The following is a 24,577-nucleotide window of genomic DNA, read 5'->3' as shown; positions in this document are numbered from 1 at the left end:
AAAAATCCTACTTGACCCTTCTACTAAGTTAGAACAACCTTGCCCATGAGGCTTTGGATTGACAGTGAATGGGTGCATTGTTAAGGCATTCCTTACGATAGGTTACCGGTTCAAATCCCATGGGTTAGCTTACAAAAAAATAAAAATAAAACAACCTGAAAAAGGCTCACCTTACGAAGTTCAACTATCTCAGCTGAAAATTTCCTCTTTTGATGTCCTTGCTTTGAAGCTTCATTTTCATTTTCGCTACCACTATGATCTTCCGAACTCGCTGGCTCTTCTCTTCTGCCACGACCCCTAGATGCAGCTCCTCTTCCTCTTCTTCCTCTCCCTCTGCCTTTTCCTCTCCCCGTAGATGAGACTTTAGCCACAGTATTCTCTAGTTCTAAAATATCGTTGTGTAGTTTTTTCTTCCTTTCTTGTTTTCTATTTTTGTTACTTTGAATATGTTCTATGTGACTACTCACTTTTTCATTTGTGGCATCACCCATAGCTTGATCAGTTATATCTTGAACATTTCCATCAGATATATTATTTTCCTTCTTTTTTCTTGGCCTTTTCTGTGGAGAACTCGTGAGATGTGGAGGAAGATCCATTGTCTCTGATGACCTACGCCCAGTAATTCCAGTCACAGCCTTTTGAATTCTACGACTACGGATTTTGGCAAACCTTTCATTGAAGCTGTAGAATGCCTCCAAACGTAGTTGAGTCTGCAACAAAGCAATAGGCCATTAATTTCAACTTTTGGAAAATCAAAACCACAAAAGATAGTACTAATGGAATTCTAACACTTCGGTTACATTTCAACCATCAGAATTATAATAAACACTGAATGATATTTATTATTGACATCAGAAAACCTTCCAGCAATCATTAAGATTGATAATTAGAGATAAAGAAATGAATATTTGACCACAAACACCCTTAACTTAGAAATATAAAAGTAACGCTTAAATAAAATCCAATTCAAACACAGGTCAGAAGAAATGCTCTTGGAACTTTCCAATAGGTAGCCAAATTTAAGTATAATTAGTAACACACTTTAAGACAGCCACCATTAACTTCAAACGATGAAATTACAAATAAAAATGGTGGCGGGGGCTATTGAATGGAATCGAGAGGCCGGTTTCGTGGCAGGTTGGATTGGCTTTCCAGCTCTGAATCATCCACTGGGATCCAACCCCCCTGGTGAATCGGACTCCCCTTTGTTTAGAAAGGGGAAGAGCCTCATTCTCCAAATCTTCTGTTGGGTTCCCAATCCAATAAAGGAGAAATATGACTCCTGCATGAATGTATCCAAAGTATTCTGGAGTAGAATCATTATTAGGGTACATCCGACTAGGTAGTTTCAGGAAAATTGCAAGAAAACACGACTGGAAAAGGGGATCTGAAGGTGTCCAGACTATATATACAACATGTAGAAAACATAGTAGGCAAGCTTGGTTCTTCGCTATACAAACCCCAATCGAATGCCCCCTCTGGATTTAGGGAAGAAATAATGGTACTTCCCCAGACAACCAATTCCATCAACCCAGTTCCAATCATAAGGTATCTGTTTCATCAAGAGTTGTGTAATCTCACCTCATGCCGATCATATTCCTTGAGTACAGGTAGAAGCAACTCATCTGATTTTTCCTTCGCCCATCCAAATTTTTCCCAACATAACCTGTAGAATTAGATGACAAACATGTTACTCAAATTATTTTAAATTTGCAAACTACTATAGGGGGTATACTAATACTACATACTACAATTTAAATACATTCACCGTGAAGTTTTCTTCTTTACTATCCACAAAGGCAATCGACTATAATCGGAACTGGGTTTGATTGGCATCTCGTAAAAATATCCGATTTCTTGAGATTCTTGTTTGAAAAAAAACCCATTCTTGAAACGTATGTTGTACATAATCTGATTTGTAAATGATTGTTCATGCATGGATATTTTGTTTGGGCATCAAGTCATGTAGGCTATGTACGTAACCAGCATAATACACATGTATATATGTTGTACAGATTCCTGGTGAGTCCAAGGCCAAGGCCAAAGCCAACACAAGTTTGTTTATGTTTGCTAAGTTGGACATGACTATGCCGTGATGATGAGAAGACAAAGTTATGGAATTACTGCTAAGAATATAGTTAGGGCTATGATGTGATGAGGGTGAAGAGGGGTCAAAAGAAAAGCATAATGACATGTGTCACCAAGAGAAATCCTCTATGCTTGATAAGCAAATTCCCCATGCAAGCCCTGATGTATATATTCCATTTTTTACCATTTTGTAGCTTCTTATTCCACTAATTTCCTCTCTGCCATACTGCTCAGAATCTGGAATGCCACACCTGCCATGTCTGTTTCATAGAAGTACTCAAATTGCAGAGGAAAATCATCGATTGTGAGATTGAGAACCTAGGAGGGACATTCTCTGTATCGATGGCTACCCCGTGCCAAGTCTTGATCCATGACTGTTGTTCTACTGCTTGAATCTGCCAAGTCAGAGTTCTGGAGTTGAGATTCCATGAAAGCCGGGCTACCTGAGTACAAGCCCTTGCCAGATATAACTTTGTTGGGTTTCCCATACCGGAGTTGCAGCTTGGCTATGAATAATTCCTTGTGCTGTAAGAGGCTACAATGGAATGGTCATGCTGGTGTCAGTGCTGGCAGTGAGGAATTTCCCATATGTTGGGTAAATGCTGTTAGTGGCTATCGCAGTTAAGCAGTGTCAGGATTCATGGCTGCTGCTGAAGATTACTCGATCATATGCCACTGTTTGGGGTAAATTTAAAGAGAAAGTCAGATGGCCTCTAACATCCAAAAAAATCATCCTACAACAAATACCTCTATATCATCAATATCATTGCCTATCTTGGGATCTTGGTCATTAATATCACCCTCTAAGCATTAACATAGGATAGAAAAAACACAGCATGTCAAGTCAAGATTTTGCTTGAGTGATGTGTACATTTTTAGTAGGGTCATGATAGAGGAGGTCGACAACCAATGTCACTAACATCAAGATACAAAAGGGGCTTGGTGCTCTTGACTAAATACAAGTTCCATACTCTAGTATATGACAAAATCCAATGGAAACATTACAATCCCCCCAATCCTGAAATCCTGAAAAACTGATAAGTCTGCTAGATTATGAGTGAGATCTAAAATTCTACTTTCTCCATATCAAATCCAATGAGGTCGGAACCACTCTCAAACATCTGGAGTCATTTCATGGTAATGTTAAAAATTTAAGTAAAAAGATGTATTTTAAGAATTTAACATTACCATGAATTATCAATACTAGACCCATAGGCTTGAATATTAGGCTGTCCCACTCAAAAACTCTTGTTTCTTTGAAAACAAATTGTGTTTGGAATGTCTTGTGAAAAAAATTTGCAAAAAAGCCAGGGAGTGAATTTTTTTTGTGGGAGAGCGCTTCGGGAATGGATTTGAGGGGGGGCACTGCCACGCAGCCCTGGTTGCATTACAACCTTAAATCTGGGAATTGTACACTTGGAGCTCTGTTTAGCAGAATTTATTTAGATTTAGTCAGTACCCTATTGGCCAAAGAATTCGGCCAGGAACATCACTGGTTGTTATAAATTCTTGTATTCTAAATTTTCGTATTCTATAGTGAGGCCTTTGAGATAGAATTGACAGTGTTAAGAGGGATAAATCAGCTGCTGGAGGGGTTTGATGGACATGTTTTGGATGCAGAATGTCAGTTGGATGCAGACCCAGATTTGAATCTGTCTAGGAACAGACAGCAAAAAGTTTCAGAAAATCAATTAAGTCTGAATTCCATTTTCAATAAAAAAACTCCATATACCATATCAAAACCTAAGTTGCACTGAAACAGATATGGGAACGGATACAGATACAGGGTTTGAAATTGATATGGCAAATTTTCAAAAATTCTGGATACGATAGGGCAAGGAAATGGCATATATATATATATATATATAAGAATTTCATATTGCCATGTTTTTCAGAATCTTGATTCTATATCTAAAAATACATAATCACCATCATGAATTCAACATAAACAAATCATCATCATCAATTCAGCGTAAACATTGTCATCATAATTAGTGATTATTATAGCATTCAACATATTATCATCATCATTAATAATGTAATCAGAAATGCTACAGCCTTTGTGCTTTCGGGTCCAACTCCTTCAAAGAACGTGTCAAGCATGGCAGATGGTACCTATCTTCCTTGCATGGCAATTAAACATGGTTTTGAAAACATGATTATGACTTACCAAAATATTTAACAAAATATTTATACTTCCACACAAACTCACAGATGAGAAAAGTTAACAATAGAGTTTAAACATGACAGTCCCAAAGTCCCAAACCCATGGAACAAAACCACAAGAAGAAATACTCCCAAGAAAATAACAGTAACCTCAAATTACCAGCACCAACTTACAGATTATAATAAATTAAGAACTCAAAATTATCTGCTGGATAAAATTTCACTTTGCTCGGTTGGCAGAAAATATTAACCTAGTATCAGCTATAATTTTAATGTCCTTACAACCCACTTACTTGCGAAGTGACATCAAATCTGGCCTTCCCCATGAAAATGGTTCAGTTGACTTATCAACTTGCGGGGATATATAAGCAGAGATCACAGCTTCATTTGGGAAGGATTCTGGAACATGCCAATTTTTACTCACTGCTCGCTGAAATTTGATAGAGGCAGAGTTAGATGATATGTTGAACCAACCAAGATTACACATCAAATAACTGCAATCTTTTAATTTTCAAATTTCAGATGGATATATTTGTGTTGAAGATCATGAGATAACAAAACAGTAAAAAAAGACTAATAAATAGCATACATGTTTTTCCATGAAAATTTGTTTAAGCGCTGAATTTCCCTCTTCAAACAGTTCTTCCTCTTGGTCTCTATCAGTACTCTGATCTGGTATGACACCTTCCTCCTCTTCTTCAGCTATACTTCCAGTTTTCTTACTTGATTTCAATGACCTTTTTCTTGAGCTTTTCCCTGAGGAAGCATGAAGCTTTTTGAGGATCGATGGATCTGGCGAATCAAGCCATTCTCTAAACTTCTTCAGACCATCATCCTCAGGAAATGCATTGACAACTTCAATAGCATTGACAATTCCAATGCCACTGCAAAGAATGATATCAAACAAATCCATTATGCCTAGTTGCTGAAATTGCTTCTAACAAATACAAATTAGAGAATTTGCTTCTATTATGTAGTGAAAACAAACCCATAAACAATGATCAATGAATTACGCCTACTCCCACCGTATTTTATGGAATTCATGACAAGAAAATACAACCACTCTTGTTAGAGTCCTAATGTTTGCAGGTCATACCAAATGTTAATGACCGAGCGTTAAATATAGGTTAGTTGGGAAGGTAGTTAAATAGCTTGATGTATAAAAGAAAGCTTATGATGATATATTGAATGACTCCATTAAATAAATAATACATTCTCCATATGTTTATTTCTCTCATGTTATGTTGTGTCTCTCTAAAATACCAACTAAACAATACATTCATTAATCTAAAAGCAAAATCATTGAAAATATTCTATTTTGCACGAGTTTTTGGAACAGGGAACATTGGGAACTTGGGTAGGGGTGTCGGGAATGGCTAGAAGTTTCTCAAATTTTACAGGAAACGGTTCATCAGAAGCAGCAATATTATATAACAAAAAATTTATAAAAAAAATAATAAAAATATATATATAATTTAAAATTCTTATATTTTTCAAACTTTTAAATATCAAAAATATCAAAATATCATCGTTAAATTAGTTTAGAAAAATATTATATTTTTGATATCAATAATCAAAATTAGTTTAGAAAAACATTATATTTTTATATCAATAATCAAAATTAGTTTCGAAAAAACATTATGCTTTTAGTTTTGATATCTAAATGCAAAAAATATCAAAAATATCATTTACTTTGCAGGCTTTCTGCTTTCTGCCTAAAGGAGAGACAGACCGACAGCATAGCATAGTCGCTTACGCTCACATGTCCATTACCCTCGGTTTTCCCAACCACCGGATAAAGCCCGCACGCAGTTTTATGTCCTCTAGTTATACGTCGCTCCTATCTTCTATCGTGCCCGACACGTTATCAGCTGGAGTTCGTTCCATTCCATTCTATTTAATTACCAGATGGAGACTGAACTCATTGTTTCATCCGTCCTTGTAGTCTTGCTGGATCCATCCGGAGATGAACCATGCGAGCTTGAGGGGATGAAGAGCGTCTACGGTATCTTTGGAAATGGACTCATCTCTGCCGATGAACTTCTAAGGGTTTTCCACAACTTGGGAGAGCGGTGTTCCTTGAAAGACTGTCGGAAGATGATAGCAGGTGTCGACTCCCATTCTCATGGCCGAACATGTGAACTCAAGAAATGATACACTGTAGGAAAATTTCCTACAAACTGTAATTTAGATGTCCATTGAATGTGACAAACTATAATGAAAACAAATTATGAAATAATGAAATTGCTCAGATGATTTTTCTCAAAAGCAGATTTCCACATTTTCCAATATTTCAACCAAAATCTCCGTGAACAAAATTCCCAACTTAAAAATGGAACTATAACTTAAAGTGTATTTCCAACAGGATTTATGACTAAATTTTACTTTAAATGCTACTATAATGTATCTATCACCATAATTGATTTATTGGCAAAATGAAACAATTAAATTTGGCTGCACATTTCCCTGTAACACATTCCACATTCCACATTCCACATTCCATGAGGTGGCATGGCCTGGCTATGATGCGCAACACTTCTCGGTGCAAACATGTATTACATCCTTCCACATTTTCACGCCGCCTCATCTCTTGAAGCTGCATCGATGGCAAGTGACCGACTGAGCGCCTTACCAGATAACGTACTCTCATCTCACATTCTCTCACAACTTTCTAAACGAGATGCAACGCGATGTACTGTGCTTTCTCGACTCCCACAGCTGGAAACACTAAAAAAATGCTCCCACGTTCCCCATTTAGCGTCTTTCACATGCCAGAAACTTGCCCTAGCTCCCCTCGCTGTTCCCTGGGAAAATGAAATGTTTCGCTCCCGGGAACGTAGGAACTGCCGTAACGGGTTCCCTATATGTCGGGAGCTGTTCCCGTGTAACAAAGAAAATATTGAAAATCTAATAGTAAGAATATATTGAAACTCTAATAGTAAAAATATATGATCTTGTACCAAAAAAAAATAAAAAAGCAGTGGCCATTTATTTTGGAGATGTTGTCTCTCTTGCCCTTTTGGTTCCTAACATCGCCAAAAAATTGACAATCAACCCTGAAAATATCGCGAATTCTTCTTCAAACTTAACATCACGTTTTTTTTTTAATTGTGATTTTTTGAGAAAAATCTCACCACAACCCAAAAAAATCAATTGTTAGCAGAATTTGTAAAACTTAAAGCGATTTTTGGGTTTTATTTTCTTCATTTGTGTTTCTTGTTTGTTGGAAAAGGAAGGAAGATAGCTTGTGGTCATCATCACTCATTGAAGAGATAGCTAAACAACAATTATCATCACCAAGTGGAGCAAGGGTTCAATTGCATTTGCCAACCTGTGTTGAATCTTCCGTTCATAGATAGATATTTAAATCCCATCATGCTAATGCTATTTTTTCAGAGATTTATGCGTGTTTGCTTGCCTCATTGCCGGTCTACATTTTGCATTTTTTTTTTTTTTCATTTCGTCATGATTTTCATGCCCATAAAACAATGAAAAGATTGTGTTTATCAATGGGACAGCAAGTTTGATTTTAATTTTTTATCCACCCTCTTATTGACATTTTTCATTGCTAATAATTGCGATTAGAGGCACTCTCCACCCAAGAGATGTAATGTCTTGTCTTGTCCTCTCCTATCCTCTAAACATTTCTGACTCGATCAAATTACTTGAAAATGAAAATTAAATTAAATTGAAATATAAAATAAAAACAAAAAACTAAAGATAATATTTAAAATAACACTGAGGTAAAATAGTCAATTTACCTTATTGGGGTTTGGGTATTGACAGCGTATGGTTTTTCCTATGGTATTCTTCTCCAATGTAGCTTATTTAAAGGCATGAAATTCCAATGAATTTTCATTTTTTCCAAAGAGACATTTGGTTTGTGCTTTGAGTGCTATTTACCAATCCAAGGACAATAAATCAGGGGAACGAAGGAGCCCTATGACATTGAGGGTTTCAAATTACCAGTTTGTAATTTTAATTTTCTACTGTCAACCTCAAAAAATTATCTGCCAAAATTTACCAATATATATATAGATAAGATAAGATAATTATATTTATGTCCAACTAATGACCACAAAGTAGGTCAAAGGGACTGTTGAGTACACTAATGTATATACAAAGCGGGAGAACCAAATGATCTCCTATAAAGATACAATGCATGAAGTAAATCAACATCTGGCTCTAGTGGAGAAGATCCAGGACCTAATAGGTCTGAGGATCAGACCCATCTCTCCTAACATCTGAGGCTGAATGAATAACGCTGAAGAAACTCAACAATGTCTGTTGGCCCGATGAAGAGCCGATGGCAAGTGCAAACTGTCCACTAAATCGTGTCCTGGGGGGGTTCACACATTGCTGAATGCTGGAGGACCTAGTCTGTCTCCCAAGAACAGATCTAAGATGGAACTGCTGCTGAGATCTCATGTAGCAGGGTGAGGTCCCACGGATCCTCACTGATCTGGAGTCTGGATACGTACTGGTATCAATCGATCTCTTGGTGCCCCTGTCTGAAGGTAGTACCCTGAAAAATGTCGTGATCCTCTGTGTGGGGTTTGGTCTGATGGGAGGCTGAAGAATATGCACTCGGAACCTAAGAGCCTCCTGCATATATAGGGCCAAACATCTCTGATTGGGGTACCTAAAAAAGTCGGCGAGGGTCCGAGAATCTCTGAACAAGCAATGAAACCTTCCTCTGATCTCATAGTAGACAGGGCATCCAAGGATGAAGTGCACCTCGATCTCCACTTCCTGTAAATGACATACCTGGCAAAGTCTGTCTAGTCTATCCACCTGGTGGTCTGTCTCTACCCGAAGTCTATGAGAACCTACTCTGAACTGGCCTAGAGGAATGTGAAGAGCATGCATCCAGTGGTGAAACGTATACTGGGGTCGAACAATGAGCCTGTCTCTCAACTCCAAGAAGTGCTCAACATAGAAGGCCATCTTTGGGCGCAACCCTCCTAAAGGATTGACCCAGGTGACCTGGACGAACTCCCTGTAGATGTCCTCCCTAATGATCTTATTTAGCTAGTAGGTAAAAGGTGACCAGGAGCATCTAAGGAATATCGGAAAGGAGGGAGACGATCCAACTGAAGTCCCACTGACTCTAAGAGGTTTGGAACTCCTGTAAACCAACATTTGGCTCGACCTGAGGGGGTAGAATGAGCAATAGTCTCAGAAGAGCAATATGCCAATTAAGGATAACGGTCCCTACTTTTTATCGAATCTGCCAAGCCCTGGACACGATGCAAGAATGAAACCAATCTGAAGACCGTCTCAAGCCGAAAGGGCTAAGCTCCAAACTCTACAAGGATGATGTGCTGCGGCACTGTTAGTTTGCACCTAATGATGCGGCAGAGAAGAAGAATCCGGACTCTCTCAGCTGAAGCCCAGTCTGACTCAAGTAAAGACGGTCCCCAAATCTCTGAACCATATAGAACAGTGGGACGAATCAAGGTGTCCATGAGGCTCATTTTGGACGAGATGTCCTGGAAGTGATGTCGAAAGCACTATTTCTTGAGAAGGGCTAAGGATCCATATCCTTTGTTGATCTGAGGTTGAAGTGTTGGTTGCAAACTGAAATCTAAACTATTATATTTAGCCTATGCACAAAATTACGGTTTTAAATATTTTATGAAATGGTGCCACATTTGTAGCAAACAAATTTTTGTATAGAAGCAAATATTTAAAGAATTTGTTTACTTAATTTTATTTTTTATTATAGAAACATTTTATTTTTACAAATTTTTATTAGTTATAATTATTTGTAATAAATTTTCTATATTTTAACATTTAAAAAATAAAATAATTTATTTTCACTTATGTTTTATTTTCAACACTATTTACTAGAATGATATCATGTTATGGATGTGTAGATTAAAGGGGAGTATTCAAGGAAAAAAGCTAATATCATTATCAACGAGAAGCGTGAGGAAAATACATTAACGTCAGTTTGGAAAATCAATTATTCATTCCATAACCAAATATATTGAGAGTAAGGATTACATGACAATATGAAATCAAGGACTTGCAAGTAATAATTGATTATTATGAATGTATATCTCAATTCAATGTTGTAACTATGTTTAAAGAAGCGATCGATGTAATTCTCAATTTACCATCACTTGGAGCACTAGGTACCTTCATATTAAACACCAACAAAAAGTAACTTTTCCATATAAGAAGATGTTGACATTTGAAGAAATTACAATGAATTAAAAAACAATAATACCTTCATCAAAAGACTTCAAAGATATCTTGAAGGTGATGCTTCAAGAAAACCAAAAATCAATACCAAATAAGTAAAAATAATTTGACAAAGTTATCTACGATAATAATGAAGAAATTTCATGCTTAAAATATTGTGATCAAAAACTGCTTGCACAAGTCAAGAAAACCAAGGCTGCGAAGCAAAAAATAGAACAAGAAAATGATCTTGAGAAGAAACTCAGTGAAAGCTTATGAAAACAAGATAAAGAAAATTATCGTCTGTAAAGCCTTAATAGTTGTTGGAACAAATCAAAAAGTTAAAGATGACGAACTCGAAAATTGAGATATTAAAGATATCGACAAAGATCAAATGAAAAAATTTCATGGCTCAAAATCATAATCAAAATCTTCTCACTCAAATAAAAATCTAAGTTGAAGACGTAACGAACAAAGTTCGCACTTCACAATAATCTTTAGAACACTTGGAACACGAAATCAGCTATTGAGGATTAAAATGTATATACTAGATAGTGTATATAAAAGAATTGATATGAGATGAGATTGTTAAAAATGAGGGCCCGCTTATATACCTAGGGAAGTGCCCCTTCATGAATGGTCACGTCCTTAGAGACATGTCTTTTCTATATTACTCATTATTATGATTATGATTATTATGATTATTATTATTATTATTATTATTATATTCATAACAATGACTTCCTCTTCAGAAAGCTTTGTTCTCACAGCTTATTGCTAATAAGACGTGTCATCTATTTCTTTGTCTTGTAATCTATTCACATTTTTCGGATTTCTTTGAGTTGTCATCTTAGATGATACACGAAGATAGGATCCTCTAAGTGATAAACAAAATTGTTGAACTGAGAAGGGATCTAACCATCCTAAATCAATTTCCTGTGGAACTTTACAATTATTTGATCGCTGAGATAATTTGTTATTATAAGACTATACTGTGAGTAAGCAGTTTTGGTTATGATTTTTTAAGTGTGAAAGTTCTTCATCCTATGATTCAATTTCTTTTTTATGCTCAATCTTTTCATTTTTTAAATCTCTGATTTGTTCTAATAACTTTTGATTAAAGTTTTTTAAGCGCAGATTTTCTTCTTTTTCTGATAGACATTCGTTGAGTTTCTTCTCGAAACTTCCCTTTTCTTGTTCTAATTTATGCTTCGCAATTTTACACTTTCTGACTTGTGCAAGTAGTTTCAGACTATGATCCTTCAAACAAGAATTTTCTTCGTTTTTATTGGATATGACTTCTTCAAGCTCCTTCTGCTTCTTTGATATTGTTACTTGATTCTCTTGAAGCATCAGTTTCGAAATATCCTTAAAGTCTTCTGATGAAGACATTATTGATTTTGACTTCATTGTCATGTCTCAAAATGTGATCATCTTCTCCTTATAAGGAAACATCAAAAAAAATTCTCTATGTTTAACTTGAACGTATGCAATTCTGTAAAACAAGGTCGTCCGAGGATTATGTCAATCTCTTTGTTAAAACACTGAATTGAAATGCGCTCCTAATGATCAATTGTCACTTGTAAATCATTAATTCCATAATCTTTCTTGCCAAAAAAATATCTTTCCTCTACATTTGGCTCTGGAATTAATAGTTGATTCACCAAATTAATATTTATGTAATTTTCCTTGTCGCTTGTGCTGATAACGATATAAATTTTTTCCCATAAACACTGTCTTTTAATGCAAATAATGTGTGATCGTTAATTGAAAGACCCTTATAGGAAAATCTCCTTTCCTTCATTTCTGAATTATAATCCATTTTTCCTTCTCTATAATTTCGTCAAATGATACTTCGTTTATGAAACTTATATATTCTTCGTGTGAATCACCCACTTCTTCAAAATATAATAAGATCTTTTTTTCTTTTTTTGTAATAATATTTTTTATTTATAGGTGTTTCACACCGTAATGTTCCCTTTTAATCCCCCAGATCTGGGTGCTTGCATGAATAAGGCCATGTACTCGCTAGAAAACTAGCGCCACTCACCACTTGGCAGCGACCAACCTCAAGGGAGTTTCCATGAACAATAAATTATGCAGTGACCGAGGACTGTCCTTACACACTCGTCCCTTCACCTCACATGTCACCCTTGAGCGTATATGTCTCTGCAACATGAGCTCGTTGTGTTTCATCCCCTTGGTTGTTTTACTCAGAACCTGGTCTCTCAGGCTGGCTAATCTCCCTCCCGTGACCTCCACTTCCACTAAGCCTCTCACCACGTCCTCTGCCTCCTAAAGCTTCGCCATGAATCATGAAAGAAGTCATGGGCGCCATGCAAGCAGGGGGAGGGGAAGAGGGCGTCCCCCCACCACCTTCGACTATAACATTGTTGTTGTTATGTTCAATTATGGTATCCCTCACATATTGGGTGTCAATTGCTGGCATCCGAGGAAGATGAGACAAGTCATTGTTTGCCCACACTTTGGGCTCTTAGCAACCTCCTGGCTCGCCAGCTCAAGGAACGAGAGAAGGAGAAGTCGAGAGCCACGGGTTGGATTGTAGAACTCTCCACTTATCATAGCCAAGCCTCATCCTCCCTCAAAAGGCTTGCCATGGACCTGAGTATCAAATTTACGCCAAATGTTCCATCCCCCTCCTCTCTTACCCCCTCACCTTCGAACTCCCCTTTTGTGGGCTCTTCCTCTCCCACAATTATCTTAGCCCCTGCTCGTCGTCCCTCTCCTATTCGTAGAGATGCAGACGATGCCCCGCCTCCTCCCGCCACGAATGTTCTCGCCTCCTCCCGCCACGAATGTTCTCGCCTCCTCCCGCCCTCGTCCTAGTCCCTATAGCTACTACATTTTCGAGGTGTCAGGGGAAGCGAACAACTCTTAGGTGCAATGCGGCTCTTGTGCAGCTCCTCCACAAGTTGGTGTTAACCCCTTAGGTCCTATGGATTAGCTCAGGTCAATCAATTTTGGTATTTGGTTGCTTCGGCTTGGTTTGTTGGCAGGTGGCTCAATGTCTCTAGGATTACAGTATGAAGTTTTTCTTTTTGACAGTCCCATTCATTTTTGTATGCATGACTTCTATTTCTGGGTTCCCCTCCCAGGGGCAGAAAATTCTTTTGTGACTTTTCCTATGGTTTCCCCACTCAAGGGGCAGAGGTTTCGGATGGGTGAGAGGAACAATCCCCCCATGTTCTCAAGATTGTACAAACTATATTTTTCCAGCGTTACGTAATGTAAATAAATGTGCTTACAAAAATAAAACATTATCTTTTAATCAAATTTCCTTTTATCTTTAATATTTCAAAACTCCTTTATATTTTTTTTCTTCTAAGAACTCTTTCTCACTCTATAAATATTTTTAATATCAAAAAAACCCTTATACTATGAATTAGCCTCTCTTCTAAAATCACCTTTTTGAATATCTTTTTTCCAAAGCACGAAATAGTATACCTTTGATCTCCTATCCACCAAGTAATAAAAGCTTCCATGGCACTTCAACTTTTCAACAAATAAAATATTATTAATTTATTACTTTCTTTATCTTTCTATCAACCAAACAAAAATAAGCTTCAAAGGCACTTTAACTTTTCAACAAATAAAATATTATTACTTTTTTAATGAAAGAACTTCGGATTTAATTTGATATGTTTGCAATATATTTAAAATAAAGTTTACTCCCTCAAATTCCACAATGGTGATGACCCAATATATTTTACGGCAATTATTGTCACTTATATCATAGGTATTTAATAATGATTTGTTAACTTGATTGTAATAAAGTGTTTACCAAATATTACAAGGTCACAACTTTTGAAGTGTGGGTTGTGGTTTTATGACTAGTGTCATACAGATTTGTGAAAAATGCACATAGTGGACAGGTACAAATATGGACAAAGCAATCTAGTGTACAGTGATGTCATCAATGTACGAAACAAATGATTCTATAATTGTAGGCAGATCTGAACATGTATGAAAAATTGGCAACTTGTCAAATAGTTAAATGGAGGTTGCTTTGATAATGGCAGAGAGGTCGTACGGATTTGGTATGAATCAATGATAATTAGGATACTATAATTGTGAATAGTACAGCAATTTCGGTGGCCATACAGTCGTTGTACATTGCACGGATCTGCACAATAGTGAATTGGTGGTTGTAAGGCGGTTGTTCACAATACAGGTCACCAATACGGCACAATTCTACTCAGTCCAATAGCACATGTTGATTGGCGGCAATGTATAGTTGAGTCAAACAATGAAAATGTATGAATAAATTGTAGGTTTCCTAGCTCCCCCGCGCTCCGGGGACTTGGGGACAAGAAGGGGTCGTTTCCCCATGCTCCCAAAAATCAAGGTACGCAGGGGGACATGCCAGGGGGTCGTTTCCCTATCCTGAGGAGTCGTTTCCGAAAAGGGGGACGACGGGGGTCGTGAGGGGTCATGGGGGGTTGAGGGGGGACGAGGGGGGACGAGAGGCACGATTTAAAAAAAAATGGTTTAAAACAAAAATTTAACGTAAATAATTAAATAAGTTAATAACTAAGGTTTAAACTTTAATTAATCTAATTAATTGTTAAAACTTAAACATAGGGTTTTATGTTTTATGTTTTAAAGTGTTAAACCCTCACACCTCGCACCATTCGCGTTCGCTCATCACTCAAAACTCCTCCCGTCCTCCGTTGAGCAGCATCCTACGAGCAGCAGTCCATGTCCTAACTCCTCCGTCGAGCAGCAGTCCACTAGTGAGCATTGGTTCCTCAGCATTGTTCTAGTCCAGCATTGTTCCTCCAGTGAACAGCGAGCAGCAGACTGCAGTCCACTATTACGTCGCAGGCAACACCCCTCCCTGTCGAGCAACAATCCACCATTGCTGTCCAGTGTCACTTGCAAGTTGCGGCCCTGCCTGAACGTTGACTGCTGCAGGTAAGTACCAAAACTGTTAGTAAATTTTTTTCATTTTTAAATTTTTTTTGTAATTCTGAAATCTGTAGCTGTGTTTCTTTTTTTTTTCTTTTTTTTTTTAAATTTACTGTATTTGATTTCTTAAAAAAATAGAAACTTCACTGTTTTTAATTTTTCAATTTTTTTTTGTAAATTCTAATTTGTTTTTAATTTTTCAGGCTGTGTTTTTTTCATTTTTTTCATTTCTTTTTTAAGTTTTGAGTCTTGACTGTGTTTTAAAAAAAAAATGAAACTGTTTTTGTAAACTTTAATTTTTTTAAATTGTTTATAACTTTTGACTGTGTATTAATTTTAATTTTTTCTTGTAAATTAACAACAACAACAACAACAAAAAATCAGTGTTCAAAACTTCAATGTGTGTGTTGTAGCTACTAGCCTATGTAATGTTTTTAATTTTTTATTTTTTTTTCATTACACGCTGCAACTTACATTTTGATTTGTCATTCAACTTACAAAGTTACAACTTACAACTATGAGTCAGAGTCAAACTTCTTCTGGGAACAATGAGAATAGTGATAGTAGCTATAGTGGTAGTGAACCACAAGATGCACAAGAAAAGTTGAAAGCGATCACAAGGGGGCAAGATACCAGAATAGGCATGGTGTAGATTCTAGAGGCCCACCAAGAGAGCTGGAAAAATTTGCAAAGGGGACATTTAATCCTCTAAAACCACTTCTAATCTATGCAACTAGACTGTCGAAAAAGAATCCAAAATTTGGTGGGGGCTCACATGATTGGGTCTGCAATATTTGTTGGCATCACTTTGTTGGCAGCTATACCAGAGTGAAGCAACACATTTTGGCTATTACAGGTAAAGGAGTCAATATGTGTCCCTCAAAGAACCTGAATTCAGCTCAAAGAGAGCAACTTTGCAGGCTAGAAAAGGCAACCACTAGAAAAGGATTGTTTTCTAGCAGACATGTTGATCCATCTACAAATATTCCTCCATCCAGTGCTTCATCAAAAAAGACAAAGGTTTCTACTGGTGCATCTCATTCTTGTGCAATGGGTGGTACAGTGTCTGGGATGTACAACATTCTAGATTGAGATGACACAGATGATGCAATTGGCAAATTTCTTTTTGCTAATGGAATTCTCTTCCATGTTGCTCGTTCTCCTCATTACAAGGAAATGGTCCAAGCAATTGCAAAAATAGGGCATTCATGTGTACCACCCAAAGAACATAAACTACGAACAACAATTTTAAATAGACAAGTGTCCAAAATTAATGTGCAGAAAGAGAGAATGAGACAAACATGGTTGAGGTTTGGTTGCTCTATTGTTATGGATGGATGCACTGACATCCAAAAACGCCCACTAATCAACATCATAGTGACATCTTCAGAAGGTCCATTCTTTCTTAAAGCTGTTGACTGTTCTGGAAAGCGCAAGGATGCATCTTTCCAATTTGAACTTCTTCAAGAAGCTATAGAGGATGTTGGGCCTAATAGTGTGGTGCAGATTGTGACAGATGCAGCAGAAGTTTGTAGATCAGTTTATTGATTCAAAATAGGTATTAACATATTTTTTAGACTCCTTGTTGTGTGCATGCACTCAATAATGCACTGAAGGACATTGGCAAGATTCAGTGGATATCAGACTTGGTGTCAGCGGCAAGAAATGTGCAGATGTTTATCTGCAACCACCACACTTCCTTGGCTATGTACAGGGCTCACACGAGGAAGGAATTCCTCAAGCCCACTGATACTAGATATGCTAGCTATTTTCTCTTATTGGAGAGGATGATAGAGGTACAAGCACCTCTACAATCCTTGGTTGTGAGTTCAGAGTCGGAAAGGTGGTCAGAATCAAAGGCAGACACTGGGAAGAAGGTCAGGCTTCAGGTGTTGGACAATGATTAGTGGACAGATTGTTCTTATTTGGTGTCATTCTTGGGCCCTATTGTTGAGGTCATTCGTTACACTGATTCAAATGCTCCTAGTCTTGGAGAAATCTATGAGACCTTTGATAGCATGTTGGGTCGTGTGAAGGTAGCCATTCAACAAAGGGGGCCCTCATTAGAGTTCTATACTTCCCAGATTCGACCCATCATTCAACGTAGGTGGGATCGCATGAACACACCTTTGCACATGGCAGCATATGCATTAAACCCAAAATCGTATGTTGAGAGACCTAGGAGGGTGCCTCCTATTGATGATCCAGAGGTAAATAACGGCTTCCTAGATGCAATTGCAAAGATGTATAGTGAGGAGGGGTCCAGATTTCGAAGATAGTTTGTTCAGTTTGCATCTCTTAGTGGCCCCTTCAACACACGTGGTGCTCGGGCAGATCACATAGATCTAGCCCAAGATGACCCGATTGGTTGGTGGAGGATGCAAGGGGATGGTGCTCCAAAGCTCAAAGATCTAGCTATGTGTTTGTTGTCTCAGATTGCTAGTTCCTCTACAACAGAGAGGAATTGGTCCACATATAGCTTCATCCACTCTATCAAGAGGAACAAGCTTACCTCTAAAAGAGCGGAGAAGTTAGTTGTTGTGCACAGTGCCCTACGTCTTGAGCATAGGAAGACACCTGAGTATTTGAAGGGACCAACAATACGATGGGATGTTGATCCAGAGGATGATGCACAGGCAGATATGGAGGAGAGACTTGATGAGAGACAGATGGGGTTGGTTGGTGTGCCACTTAGCATGTTTGAGATTGCTAGTGATTCAGATTCAGATGGTGATATGGTTGATCCTGATTTATTCATGCAGCAGCTAGATGCAGAGACTAGCGGGGCATTACCTTGAGGCTTGAGCAAAATTATGCTCATTTATCTTTTGATATGTTGATGTTCTTATGTTATTCTGACTCTATAAAATTTTGACTCTTGATGTATCAGACTTGATTTTAATCTTTTATAATTCTATAAAATTTTGACTCTTGATGTATGATGTATCACAGTATCAGACTTGACTTTTATAAATTTATGTCAATATTCACTGTTCAGTTTTCAATGTTCATAGTAGGAAGTGGAACATCAATATGGTTTAAAGTTTAAACTTTAATCATAACGTATGATGTATGATTATAAATTAGAATTTTAAATTTATATGATATTAGATAATGATATTCATATCAATGATCATGCTTTGCAGCTTTTCAATTCAAACCCCAATTGTCATAGTGGACTCAATTAATAAATTATATTTTATATTTATAAGTTTTTAAGACCCTGGCGCCCCCCCACATTTCCTAAAAATTGGTGGGGAGCTTTTGCATAGGTTGCACCAGCGTATCCTTGCTCCCTCGCCCCCTCGTCCTGGAACCTTGGTGGAACATTGTATATATATAGTGGACGCTTCACTTCCTAGATTTTTGAGAAATGATGCTTTCGCGTTCCCGCTTCCAAAAAACATCCCCGCTTCATGGAACATTGGGCAGGATGTGCAACACTAGAGAGAACACAGTGCTCACTAAGAGGAAGTGCTAGCTTTCGTAGCATCGGATGTGTTCTAGCCACAAAATTTGGTGAAGAGACTAGAATGCATGAGATTTCCAAAACCCAAAAATCGTTTTTGGAAATTCCACCTAGAGATGACTTAATTAGATTATTAGTCTATTTTTTAATGTTTCCTAAGTCTAAACTTAGGAAAACTGGTTAATTAATAAGAAATAATTAAGTCAAGGTGAGAATTCTCTAGAAACTCACACAGATCGATCCGGAAATGATCTGAGCCATCGATTAAGATTTAATCTTGGTCATTGGAGTCCCAACAAGAAGATATAAGAAGCGATCGATGTGGTGATGGAGAACACACCAGTGTAGATACTCAGTTGCCCATGCAGTTTGGTTTTCTCAGTAGCAGAGACTAAGTAGAGAAGATAGAGCCAGAGAGTGACTAGCAGGTAGCAAAAGAGGTCAACAACATTTCCAGAGGAAGTATTCCAGTGCTAGGAGAGGCAGTGAGGAAGTATTCCAGTGCCAGGAGAGGCAGTGAGAGGGAGTGTGAAATTCCCAGAGGGTCTGCGAAAGCACTGCGCAGAGTTTCACACAGAAGGATCTTCGTGTGGTTGGGGAGGCAGTTCTGGGATAGAAATTAACTGTGGGGTGAGAGAAAATTCTCACAATAATTTTGCCAGTGTTTTTCTCAAATTAGATCGCCATTGGAGCATCTAAATTATTGTACTCAAATTTGTTGCTGAAGAATAATAATAAAACCCTCGTTCACTGCAATGGTTTTCCCACATTAGGTTTTTCTATGCACAATTTTCCAAAATCAACTGTGTTAAATTTTTGTGCGCTAGAATTTCTCAGTTTCCAGTGTTTTATTTTCCGCAGTATTTTTATGGTGAAAATTGCAGTAGTGATTTATTCATTGTTTATCGTAGCAAATAAACTGCATAATGAAATATACAATTAGAAGAATAATTTCCAGTTACTGCAATAGATGAAATTTTCATACACGTGTGGGATAGGCTTTCCAACATGACATCAACCTCCAAAAATAGGTATCTCCATCAAGCAAGTGACAAAGAGGGTCCAAGAGTGCTCATCACTCCAAGGGACATCTCCAACTAACATCTCCTCCACCAAGACATCATCATCAAGAAAGTTCATGTCACCCTTCTATGGCATGCTTGGGTGACGTGGCAAAAACAAGATCAAGTATCCGCATCACCATTGGGTGTGTTTGCCATATCAAGTGATCTTTACCATCATCTAGACTCTGGAACAAGAAAACATACATCAAACAAGTACATGGCCATCTTGGGTCCATCTGGGCACATCATCAATCAAGCCAACGCCTTGGCTTCTAGGGTCAGCATTTTAGCATCTAGAGGTGTTTTAAGGGGTATACAACCATGTGGATACTCCTCAAAGCCCAATGCTCCTCTCAGGAGGGCAATGTTTGGGTCATAGAGTCATATGTGCTCTCAAAGTTGGGCTTGACGTCTTTTTCACTATGTTGGAAAGGTGTCAAGCCATACCCCAAGGGATCTTTGTTGCATGTGTGATGAACCACTTGAAACATACCCTCAATATCAAGTGAGATCAACATCATTAGGGACAAAAATCATTTCAGTATCATAGTGGACCATATTCAATGTTAGGGGCACAAAAATACTTCACACAAACCTTGCCTTCAAATCTCTTTGTAGCTCATCATTTGTAGGAAAGTTACCACACTCATGTTAAGGATGATTATGCAATTAGCCCTATTAGGTTCTTCCAACCCCCAAGGGGAAAGACATTTTACAAGTAAGTCTGCCAATCCATAAATACATGCGGTCATGGAATGGGAAAAGCTTCAAGGAGGATGGCCCCTAGTTTTAAAAACCGGCCACAAAAACCGGTAACCGGTCTAACCGGCCGGTTAGAGGCCTGGCCGGTCCGAACCGGCCTAAAAAACCCGGTTAGATACTTCATGTGCCTGAAATCTGGCCCTAACCGGTCAAAACCGGCCGATTCCGTCCTAAACCGGCCGGTTTATGGACAGCCCACCGAATTATGACAAAAAGTGCAGCGGTTTTGTGGTTTAGGGGTTTTGGGGGTGAGGGAAAGCTATTTTCCCTCCAAAAACACCCTCACACTTGCTATAAGAGACCCCTCTCACTCTCATTTGTCTCACACAACTGATTTGGAGTGTTTGTGAGTGTTTGTGAGTTTGTTTGTGAGCTTGGAGAGTGTGGAGTTTTTGCTGAAGTAGTCATCTTGGAGTTGGAGTTGGAGCTATTTTGGAGATAGTGTGTAGCTGTCAGTGGAGTTGCCATCTTCAAGAGGAGGCTAAGGGAGCTAGTTTGCATTTCCAGGTAAGGATTTGCACTTGATAATTCCTCATTTGAGTCTGTTGTCCATGAATTTTTTATTTGTGTTATAAACTTCTCACTTCTATGATCTACCATCCAGGGAGTCATCATGCCTCCAAAAGCCGAAGATACTGCATGGGCTCATTGTGATATGATTGATGGCAAAATGATCTGCAAATATTGCCAAAAATCCATTCAAGGAGGGGGTATTAACAGGTTCAAGCAACACTTGGCTGGGATAGGAGGCCATGTAAAGCCATGTGGAGCACCAAATGAAATAATAGGGCATATTAGGGCAGAATACCTTCAGAAGTTTGAGACTCAAGTCACTGAACCAATAGAGAAGTTTGTGGCTACACAATTTGGGAGTCGAGACTCAACCAACTGAGTTTGATCATGATGACTGAGACTCATGAGAAGTTTCAACTTCAAGTGATAATGTTGATCACTATTATAGTATTACTATTATCATATATGTAGAGTCTAGAATGAAGTCTTGTAGTAGGCCACTGGCCCCATAGTTTGTAGGCTTTATTTTTGCACTCTAGTGGCCATTTAGAGCCTCATTGCTTATGTATTTTGTCGATGATATGTATTGCACTTGGTGCCATTTTGATATATTCACCTTTAAGGCTTTACATGGTATATCAATGAGCAATCTTTGCATATTTTGTCTCTATTGGCTTGGAATCATGGTTTTAAATCTTAAAAATAGTTTTTTTCATTAAAAAATAATTATTTAATGTATTTTTCTAAAACCGGTTCGTTTAGACCAAACCAGTCCCGGTTAGACCGGTTCCGGTCGGCAAACCGGTTCATTAGGTGGACCGGTCCGGTCACCGGTTCCGGTTTTAAAAACTATGGGATGGCCATGGCCATGGTATCAGCGAAAGGAGGTCCAACATCTTGAGTATAATGATGAGAAGAGGAAGCAATTGCCATGGCATGAGTTACCTCAGCCTGCTTTGTCCATCACTTTGGTGCACCTTTTACTTCAATGATTTCTCTATTTCTTGCATAGCTTAGGTGACCCAGCTTGCTTTATGCCTTTTCAATAGCCCTTAAAGATGTAGTAGTTTATCGCTCATGATGGTCGGGGCATTCATAAATCCTTTATTTAGATAAAGCATGAAATGCTTAGGAACTAGGTGATGGCTAATGAAGGGTGTAGATCTCATCCTAGACTTTTTCCCATATGCTTATGTCCCAACCATCTTTTGCATTTTTCATTTGTTTTCTTTTGTAGCTTCATATGCTTTTATCTTTCTTTGATCTGCATCAAACTGCTAGAGCAAATTTCTGGGCCCTGACTCAAATATGAGGATATAATGTGTCAGTGCCAATGACAATCAACCCAACGAATTGCGGTGAGTATAAGGAAAACATGGAAGGTGACAAGTATGGATTACCTTGGGCACGCTATATCAATTAGTGCCTCCTATTAGTGCCCCTCCTAACAATGGAAGAGAAGGGCTGCATGGGAGGTCACATTAAGACAAGGGACAAAGGATAAGGATAATCTCAAAAGTGAAGCATGGGAACAAGGGTACAATTGAAAGCGATCAATCATCCAGCTTGGCGTGTGATTCATATTAATATGTCGCAAACATTAAATGAAAACACATGATTACATAAATGGTTAGCATACCTTCTGATAAATGACCCACCTTCCCTCGAGAAATATGTTAGATGGGAGAGAGCACTAACCGGAGCATTGGTGGAGAGCTTTAAAGTAAATCTGTCTGTGGACCATCATAGGGCTGCTGATTCGCTGACCAGTGGAGAGAAAAAAATTCTCCTAGGGGTTGCCCAATATTGGTCGGTAACAGGACCAAACCATCATGGGCTGCATACTATATTTTATTTTCTATAGATGTTTAGTAGCTAGTTTAAATAAGACCTTTCTGATTCATCTTAGGCATTGACCTTAATAATTTTATTCTTTGCTTTTTTCCCTAATATCCAAAGCGTTGAGTTATAGCATTCTTTAATATAGACCTTTCTGATCCATCTTAGGCATTTCTCTTAATAATTCTATTATTTGATTTTTGCCCTAATATCCAAAGCATTAAGTTTTAGCATTATCTCATTCTTTGTTGAGTTTTTTTCTTGGTGATCCTTGGGAAGGATACAAAAATATAAAGCTCTGAAAGTTGTTAAGTTCAAGATACGGAAAACTGGCAAGAGCACCTTGGTCCTCCTAAATAAGAGGAACGCATTACACTTGAAAGCCTAAACTGGAAATACCAAGAGAATTCAAATTTTACCTGATACCTTCAGTATAGTCACTTCCAAGAAGCAAAGCCATGCGGACTAGTTTTTCCCTGGTCAAACCAAGCTCCTCCTCGACATCCTACAAACAACTGTTGGTCATAAACATGTATACACTTTGAGGTGTCTGATTTGATAAACTGGAGCGCATGCTGAACATGATAACAAAACATATATTCCCTATTCCAAACTTGTAAAAAGAACTGAGAAGGACCCAATAGGAAAGTATTGCACACCTTCATAAGGTATGTCTCAACATACTTCCGCTCATCAAAAATATTCTTGTACACAGTACCAGCCCCAAATAAGAATGCATCGCAGTCATCAGTGACAACCCCATCAACTAAGTGGACAAGTTCCATAAATGCACATTGGGCTTCTGCTTCCATTGGAGCAATGATATATGGCAAGCCAAAGATTTGAAGGAGTTCCTGTTGTAAATGTGCATCCATAACAGAGACTCTGCATGTCAAAACTGATAAACTAGTAGTAACAGCTCTCAACAAACAAGGAAGTATCTTCTCATCTCTAATGGTAAAGTTGTCTTTAGTTGAACAAAATTAAACAGCATGTACTGTAGTTTATAAGTTGCAGCAATATCAAACACACAGCATCCAGAGTTAAATGGGTTTGCTGAAAAAGGAAATCACAATGAACTACAAATTGGAATATTGCATGTAATATGGCATAATCCATACTTGGTTACTATATGCAAGTAATACCTCCGAATTTCTGGGAAAAGAATTACTTTCGGTGTCACCCACTGTCTTCACAAAATAGTCACATAGTGATATACAAACTATGTATTATACCCCCACATAATTAACTTGAATGTTCACCCCAGTCTGAGGATATTAAGAAGCTTTTGAAATTTAATGACATGCCAGGTGCCTCCATGTGCAAGCACTGCACCAAAGAATGGCACAAGCCACCCTAGAATAAAACTTTCAAGATGCTTTTATCTTCTCATAGGTAACCTATATTTTCATTTCCATAGTTTATGATCACTGCATCTCTTAAAGGCATAGATGGGGGCATTTTAAATTATTGACAACAAATGAAATCATACCATATCTAATATTTTCTCAAATGGCCAAGAACACAATGTTTTGTTTCATTGTCGGGATAAATCATC

The 24,577-nt window shown here is 37.9% G+C and overlaps 1 protein-coding gene across 3 annotated transcripts in view; it reads right to left on the bottom strand.

Moving 5' to 3' along the window:
- LOC149138152 (DNA repair protein UVH3-like) overlaps nt 1–24,577 on the bottom strand; it is a 188,455-nt gene that overhangs the window by 913 nt on the left and 162,965 nt on the right. For 2 of the 3 annotated variants that reach the window (XM_089446581.1, XM_089446583.1), the window contains 6 exons: nt 23,679–23,873; nt 23,439–23,524; nt 4,844–5,138; nt 4,548–4,684; nt 1,582–1,666; nt 171–710 (listed from right to left, as the gene is read on the bottom strand). In XM_089446581.1, the coding sequence (XP_089302707.1) occupies nt 171–710; nt 1,582–1,666; nt 4,548–4,684; nt 4,844–5,138; nt 23,439–23,524; nt 23,679–23,873 (1,338 nt within the window). Of the gene's footprint in view, nt 1–170; nt 711–1,581; nt 1,667–4,547; nt 4,685–4,843; nt 5,139–23,438; nt 23,525–23,678; nt 23,874–24,577 lie in introns of those variants that run through there. The other variant, XM_089446584.1, reaches the window with a different exon arrangement.

Source organism: Pinus tabuliformis, chromosome X (assembly GCF_031772625.1).
Source record: "Pinus tabuliformis cultivar Carrire ecotype Pingquan chromosome X, CPIR1, whole genome shotgun sequence".
Classification (NCBI taxonomy): Eukaryota; Viridiplantae; Streptophyta; class Pinopsida; order Pinales; family Pinaceae; genus Pinus; species Pinus tabuliformis.
Note: the sequence above shows the minus strand (reverse complement) of the source record. Positions and strands in the feature narration are given on the sequence as shown.